General features: G+C 39.8%; 1 protein-coding gene across 1 annotated transcript; it reads left to right on the top strand.

Annotated features, from left to right (window-relative positions):
- The first annotated feature begins 1,283 nt into the window (after positions 1-1,283).
- On the top strand, positions 1,284-8,348 carry LOC118431796 (very-long-chain enoyl-CoA reductase-like). Its single transcript, XM_035843137.1, has 13 exons — positions 1,284-1,344; positions 1,932-1,982; positions 2,344-2,395; positions 2,577-2,621; positions 2,978-3,084; positions 3,855-3,961; positions 4,260-4,365; positions 5,102-5,174; positions 5,379-5,422; positions 5,698-5,755; positions 6,082-6,170; positions 7,029-7,074; positions 7,799-8,348. Exons 1-13 carry the CDS (start codon positions 1,339-1,341, stop codon positions 7,924-7,926), a joined length of 912 nt encoding a protein of 303 aa, XP_035699030.1. The 5' UTR covers positions 1,284-1,338; the 3' UTR covers positions 7,927-8,348.
- Positions 8,349-8,361: the final 13 nt, after the last annotated feature.

Genomic DNA, 8,361 nt, shown 5'->3' with positions numbered 1-8,361 from the left:
AAGCGACAAATATCTGCGGAAGACACATATTGTGGTGCATACTTTGAAGAATCACATACTGTACTTTGAGCAGGATTCGGTAAAATCTTTGAAAAGACAAGTTCCGCGCCGATAATGGGTTGGCCAAAACAGATGAACTTTCTCCGCAAATCACGAGAAAGCTCATTGTGTCTTTCCTGAACTCACTCCACTGAGTCAATGAGACTAACTTGCAAGGCCCATGATCATCACCATTTGATGATTTAGAATTAAAGTCGTGCACAATGTAATTATCACGCCTGAAATAGACTGGTCTATGCGATAACTGTAGCAGGGGTTAGGCTCCGAATGTTTTTGACGTTTCTTTTAAGCGTTTTTATCGGACTTTGTACGCAGCTGCAAGACATCACGAAAGAGTACAAATTTAGAAATCCCGATAAAAACGCCAAAAAGAAACGCCTGGCATAAAAGCCAGAGCCCAACCTCTGCTTGAAGAGTACGATAAAGGACGATATCTTCATAAAATCATCTCCTCAACGGAAATTTTTCAACTACAATGTACTGGTCTATTCACTTATCGTTCAGCAGAACGCAACATTTTCTGGAAAAACGACACTCGTCTGCAAGACACGTTTCTCTCTGGTTGGAGACAAGAATTAAGAAGTTTTAACAAACTCAGTACTTATTGTAAAATCAAAAAAGAATTCTGTTTCGAAAAATATCTTTCATCTGTTCAAAACAAATTGTTTAGAAATGACCTAACGAGACTAAGGATTAGTGCACACACCTTACAAATTGAAAAGGGCCGACAATACAACATACCAGCCAATGAGAGACTTTGTCCCACATGCCATAATGACATAGAAAATGAATTTCATTTTGTAATGGATTGTCCGACTTATGAAGAAGACCGTCAAAAGTTATTTCAAAATATTGTATGTAAGTCCGAAATTGTACTACCACATGCTAGGTCAGAGGTATTCCATTTGATATTATCATGTCCTGTTCATATATCTGCCTACGTTGGCCAATTTATTTACAACTCATTGCAAAAACGAGATAATGCTTTATGATACTCACTAGATTGTTTATACTGTTATATTATGTTACATTAGTTGTTAGTTATTTGTATTAGTATATAGTTGTTCACATTGCCATACATTGTAACTGTTACAATTGTTGCGCAATAAAGTTATTCTATTCTATTCTAAATGTCCCTGTGGCGCAACGCAAGAACGTGCAATACTCCCAAAGATCGCACCGTGTCGCCCACCGATTCCTGACCGACCTTTGATCGGTCAAAGGTCAGGTTGTGTAGGTCGGTGTCGGACGACTGGATCGGACGATCACTCTGCAACAATGGAGGTACGAAATCTTCTTTATCTGTTAATCTTCCTAATCACAAGAACGCTATCTCGATCAAGAAAAGGCTTTGTACATTACGGAACAAAAGCACCATTACTTGTGGGCGTTGTTGCATTACAAAACGCGCTGGTGTTAAAACGTTACAAATTGATAATGCTTAGATGCAAAGTGCAAATTATGCACATGGTCATAACCACGCCCATATCAGAAATATTAACGAGATGTCTTAAGTTATAGAAAAAAAACTAGGATAGCATAACATTTGCAAGTAACTACACATATTTCCCTATCATGACTAATTTTACTGTACTGTCCTACTGTTTAGTAGGCTAGTAGTATTTCACTTTCTCCAAGGTCAGGTTAAAGGAGGTTAAATTAATTAACCTCCTTACTTTCTCTTGCTAATACAAAATGTATCGTATGGGTCAAATAATTATATCATGGTCTAACTCTTCTTATGCTAAAAGAAGAAGGAAGTAATTCTCAGCTTTTTTTCACCCAGTTGTAGAGAGGATTGTATTTGAATGAATTCTGTCATCAATATGCACAATCATACTTAATAAAGTCTTTTTGTCGCTTCCCTACAGATCGAGATTCTTCACGCCAAGTCAGGCAAGCAGATAACCTGTCTGGACCATGTAAGTCCTGTTCAGCACCAGAGCTCAGGCAGAAGTTTGTTCATTTGTGTTTTTCAAATTACATTTGTACAAGTTATCATTGCAGGATATGTATAAAGCTAAGGTTACTTCACATTTATCCATGGGGTAACATATATCCGTTGTTTCCAAAAAACAGAGTATATAGGGATAATAAGTCAACGGACTGTGGCTCTAAATTGCAGTATATACATGTATTTTCAAAACATTGCAGTTTAAAACCACCGTCGGTCGCTCCCTAAATACTGTGTTTTGAAAACAACGGATATAGGTTATCCCACGAATAAAGGTGAAGTAGCGTTAATAGAGTAAAGATACACAAGATTTCTAATTATTCCCCCAGGTGGACAACTATTCCACAGTGCTGGACCTGAAAAAATGGATCTACAAACAATGTGAGTAGAACAAATGTTGCAACTTCTTAATCAAAAGGCCAACCCTTTTCATTCTGGTTTTATAATTGGCAATTGTAGAAATACTTATTATACTTGTTTTCATGATCATTGGCACAGCTGCTGCTATGGTATCTCACTTCAGTTTGAGGATTCTTAATATTACATGTGTCTCTCACCACAGTTCCCAGGTACTACCCAGCCAGACAGTCTCTCAGGTTGGAACCAAGTAAGTCTTAGTTGTTTCTTGTCCTTCCATACTTCCTTCCCTTCTTTTCCCTTTCTCTCATTTCTGTTTCCTTCCTAGCCATGTCCATAAGTCTTTTCACAGCAAGCTTCACCCCATATACTGTAAATGCAGAAATGTTCTATTATTATGGTATTAGACTGCAGCGGATGGTGTTACCGCAAAATTAAAACCACCGCGAAAAGTCATTTTCCCCGCTATTTGCGAAATTAAATCCCCGCGAACTTAAATGCATTTACAGTATATCATTTTGTATTCTGGAGCCATTCAAACTTTTTTGTGACAATTGCAGCTCGACATCCCAACTGAATTTTCTGTCTCCATTTTACAATTTTCAGAGGGCCGTAACCTGAGTGATGAGGAGACTGTGCGCTCGCTGGACCTGAGGGTGGGGGACAGGAAGCTGTACCTACGGGACCTGGGACCACAGATAGGCTGGAAAACGGTGGGGAGAAATGTCAACATCTCGGACCTGTCTTGTTCATGACATGTTCATGTCATGTTATGTGGGGCCGCGTAGCACAGTGGTAGTGTATTCGGCCCGTGACTGAGAGGTCGCCGGTTCAAATCCGCCTGTCGTGTTGCCGGTCTTGTGCCCTTGGGAAAGGCACTTTACACGACTTTCCTCACTTTACTCAAGTGAAAAATGAGTCGTCCCTCGGATAGGACATTAAATGGAGGTCCCGTGTATGGGGAGTGTCCATACCTCATGCACGTTAAAGAACACCCACACGTGCGATGGTGCGGTGTGCGTTGGTGCAAATCCTTCTGTCGGAAGTTGGTGATTCACTTCAAATCACCCGGATGGAGGCCTGGCGACCTCTGTCTCATATCAGCCACATGGTGATCTACATCATTCACCCGGACGGGTGTGTCACCCCGTAAGGGGCGGTATAACCCGTCGTTGTGCGAACATGTGTGAACATGTATATAGGGCTCCCTTGGAAATCAGTTACTACGTTAACTGAAGGGACTACCCTAAAGATCAATAAATAAATAAATGTCAAGCTAGTACTAAAGACATTGGATGAAAACTTGCACATACATTTAACCTCACTTCGTAACTGGGCATCTAAAGAACAAGATGCTAAACGGAAAGTTCAAAATCTTCAGGGATAGCTGATAAAATCCATCTCAAGAAAAGGCAAGTTATGATATAACTTATGATGATAAAACATGTCAGTGTAAATGCTTTCCACTGTTGGTCTCTCACAGGTGTTCCTGTGTGAGTACTCCGGCCCCATCGCTGCGTACCTGTTGTTCTACCTGCGCCCCGCCTTCATCTACGGAGTTACCAAGGCGAAGACGCACCCCGTCGTGCAGTCAGTCTGAGTTTTTCTGTCATTGACTTCCCTTGTTTTATACGGACATACTTATTAGAGCTATCTTTGAAAAGAAACCAATGGAGAACATGTATTTCATTTCGAGTAATAATATGCCCTAAACTAAAGACTGCTTTTTGAACCCCCAACTCCAATTGATTGGCTAGCAGCCCTTAGTTCACTGGTTTGACTCTCAGTCCATTTTCAACTTTCATATGTACCAAAATTTTTGTAAGTAATCAATTTTCATTCATTCATTCAGTTTGTTCATTGCAAGTTTCAAATGTTTGCTTTTTAGCATTGCTTTTGCCTGTTGGACCTTCCACTATGTGAAACGTGTGCTGGAGACCCAGTTTGTGCACCGATTCTCCCATGGCACCATGCCCATCAGGAACCTCTTCAAGGTAGGGCATTGTGTTAACATATTCCTTAAAGGGGCATTCCACTCCACACGGGAGTGTTATTTTCCGATAGATATCAATTTTAGGAAGTGATAACTGCATACTACTTCACATTATACGATAAAGTACCCAGTTGCTCCACATGCCTCAAAAGCATTCAATGTTCTACTAAACTCCCCAAGTACCCTCTAATTGAATTAATCCTATGGCTGAATACAATGCAAAACTTTTAGGTACGGTTACAAAACTAATTTCAGGTTCGCTAAGAAATCTCGTCTTGTTCTTGTATTCTTTGCTATCTTATGAGCAATTTGCCTTCTCGGTGTGCTTAGCGTACCTCATTTATTCCGAAAATATGTACAATAAACAAAGTGTCTATGCGTATAGGGAATGCATGGGTAGGGTCTGCATGGGTTTAGTGAGTGTCATTATTGTTTTATAAAACACACATCACGTAATTCATCCCAATGTGAATTCCAAAAAATTCGGCTGATTATGTATTCATTGACACATTATCTATTGGAAAACAAGACTCCCTTCTGGAGTGGAATGCCCCTTTAAATCAAAATTAATGTTTCACAGAACTGGTAAATCTCATGAAGCGTATCATACCAAGTCTGTGGTTAACCTTTGTGAATGCATTTAGTTCACTTTTCCATTAGATTTTATACCTGAAGTAGAGTACTGAAATTATTGTATGCTAACCAACTATAAAAATGCACATGTATGTTTGTACCAGAACTGCAGCTACTACTGGGGGTTTGCAGCCTTTGTTTCCTACTACATCAACCACCCCCTGTACACCCCACCTGGTAAGGTCATAGGTCATACATTGAATAAGCATTGCTACTGTTTTGAGAATTCAATGTCTTAAACTTTGGATTGGTTTACTTTTGGGAATATTAATCAATACAGACTGCATGTTAAAAAAAATTCTTTTTCACAGTAGTTCAAGTCTTGTATATATACACATGTAGTAATGTTGAACTTTGTGCCCCCCCCCCCCCTTTCTTCAGCATATGGAGATCCCCAAGTGTATTCAGCACTGGCAGGGTTTGTGGTAAGTATTCCAAACAAACATACATTATTATGTACATGTATTACTAAAATTATTATGTAATTTCAAACTGACATGATGGACTTATACTTCCAACCTATTCATACAATAGCAAAGATAAGTTGTGATAAGTACAGTTTTCAATTATAGACTAAAAATTATAGTTTTGCACCAATGAAGGTTACCTGTGTGTACTTTTGCTGGATATCGATGCATTGAATGTGTGATTGCATTTCCCTCTGCTATATATAAATGTGGTTTCTTGTATAAAATTTCAGATCAATGAACTGGGCAATTTGTCCATCCACCTGGCTTTCATGAACATGCGACCTCCAGGTAAAATATAATATTAATCTTGGGTATATTTAAGAGTCAGATTGTTCCAAGTTCCTTGCTTTGGGCTGGAAACTCAACTCTTTGAGGAACAGATGTGATAATAGAATGTTGTGTTGATTATGTATTCATACGACCAACATGGACTTATACGTTATAGCACAATGTGTAACTGTACGTCAAGTTCAAGCACAATTTATAACAGAAAATGAAATCTAAAACATTTGCGAATTGTTATAGATTGGATATACCATTCTTATGTAGTTGTGCCCATATCTATTTGAGACTACTGATATTATTGATGAATAAATTGATAATTTTTCCTGCAGGCACCAAGACACGCTCCATCCCGTACCCCACAGGAAACCCCTTCACTTCTCTCTTCAGCCTGGTGTCCTGCCCAAACTACACCTATGAGGTTAGCAACACATGGAGATTTGTCCTGTTCTCTCCTTTCTGCATGTATTGGAAGTATGCACAGACAGCTGTTGAAACAGATGTTTGGCCGCGTATGTGGGGCCGCGTAGCACAGTGGTAGTGTATTCGGCCCGTGACCGAGAGCTCGCCGGTTCGAATCCGCCTGCCGTGTTGCCGGTCTTGTGCCCTTGGGAAAGGCACTTTACACGACTTTCCTCACTTTACTCAAGTAAAGACAAGTGAAAAATGAGTCGTCCCTCGGATAGGACGTTAAATGGAGGTCCCGTGTATGGGGAGAGCCATACCCCATGCACGTTAAAGAACCCCCACACGTGCGATGGTGCGGTGTGCGTTGGTGCAAATCCTTCTGTCGGGAGTTGGTGATTCACTTCAAATCACCTGGATGGAGGCCTGGCGAACCTCTGTCTCGTATCAGCCACATGGTGATCTACATCATTCACCCGGACGGGTGTGTCACCCCGTAAGGGGCGGTATAACCTGTCGTGTGCGAACATGTGCGAACATGTACAGGGTTAGCCCTTGACAATAGCCTATGGCTAGTTTGGCAGCCCTGGCTGTTTGTAAACAGCTGAACAAATAAATAAATAAATAAATAAAAACAGATGTTTCTGATGGTGTCTCAGATGTTTGAGGCATCCCAGGCTGTTTTTACTATTCCTATTTATGGTCATTAATGGCCAGCCAGTCAGAAAAGTGTCCAAAGTAAGCATTTTTTAAATGCTGGTTCTTTGTCAGGGATGCTGTCATTTTTACAGAGGCCTGTATCTAACGTTAGATGTAACTAAGTATGTACCATTGTGAAAGTCCAACTCATCACTCCTACTGTCTGTGTCACCAGGTGGGGTCCTGGGTGTGCTTCACCATCATGACTCAGTGTTTCCCAGGTAAGTAATCTCAAGTGTATCATCTTTTCATAGTTTAACCATTATAATATATCATGAGGCCACACCAATTTAATTTGCTGGTTCTCGGATTTCCTGACCCATTTTTTTCCGATTTGCAAAAAAAAGAAATTTAGTCTCAAGAAAAATAATATAGGTTTTGTTATTGCAGACCTTTAAAAAAGCCCATTCCAGGGGCACATACTGCTGATAAACCAATCAGAGCACTTATTTGCAGTCACATGATCAGAACAGTGGTATAAAATCAAAGGAAGAGATTCATTGGATAAATCATGCCATGAAAAACTGAAAACTTGACTACTTTACCTTGTTTTTCTGTGTTAGATAAGTTCACCACAGACTTTTTGCATTTTTTTTTTGACCGACCGCCCCAATATTTTTCTGAAAAAATCCGAGAACCAAGAAATTAAATTGGTGTGGCCTGATAAGGTATTGTCCTTTGTGAACAAATCTTGTACTGCAATTCCCCTTTCCTGGATCAAATACATAGTGTTACAGGCCCTCAACCTTTTCAAGGAGAATCTAAGATAAGTAAGCAACAATGGCACAATATTTGAATTGTAAGTACATGTACATGTATATATATATATATATATATATATATATGCAAAAGCAAGTCCTAACCTCTAACTTATTGACATTCTGAGAGACCGTGTTGTACAAACATGAATACTGACCAGACTGTACTTCCCTGCCTGTGCCACAGCCCTGCTCTTCACCGTAGCTGGGTTCTACCAGATGACAGTGTGGGCTATCGGCAAGCACCGCAACTACCTGAAGGAGTTCAGTAACTACCCACGCTCCCGCAAACCCATCATACCCTTCCTCCTCTAACAAACATCAGGGAACACCCTTCTTTTGCCTCTCAATCAAACCACTTATATTTCTGTCCGAGGCAGATACCATTTCTTACCATCTTTTCCATTATGGAGCATATGATGTAGAATTTATTGTAGTGTAGGTATCACTTTTATATTAGGAAAAATTGTAGTAGGACTCATATAGACAGCGGTAGAAATGTGAATTTGTAGTAGACAAATGTGCTATATATGGATATGAGGGCACAAATATGTAATTTCATAAGAGTTGGCTTTGTCATTGTGTTATAGATATGATCTAACAAGTTTACATTTCATCAGCTGAACCGATTGTCATTCGCAACAGAAACACTGATATCACAGCAAAGGAATCAACTTGTTTTGATGTAGATTTTTGATGCAGCTGGGACCAGTAACAAGAATGAAAGCTCATTGCAACAAAAGCATTGAT

This window comes from Branchiostoma floridae, chromosome 15 (genome assembly GCF_000003815.2).
Source record: "Branchiostoma floridae strain S238N-H82 chromosome 15, Bfl_VNyyK, whole genome shotgun sequence".
Lineage (NCBI taxonomy): Eukaryota > Metazoa > Chordata > Leptocardii > Amphioxiformes > Branchiostomatidae > Branchiostoma > Branchiostoma floridae.
Note: the sequence above shows the minus strand (reverse complement) of the source record. Positions and strands in the feature narration are given on the sequence as shown.

Coding starts and splice junctions, on each gene's coding strand:
- LOC118431796 (XM_035843137.1), top strand. Junction 2,396..2,576: donor AAAATGGATCTACAAACAAT/GTGAGTAGAACA, acceptor CTCTCACCACAG/TTCCCAGGTACTACCCAGCC. Junction 2,622..2,977: donor GTCTCTCAGGTTGGAACCAA/GTAAGTCTTAGT, acceptor TACAATTTTCAG/AGGGCCGTAACCTGAGTGAT.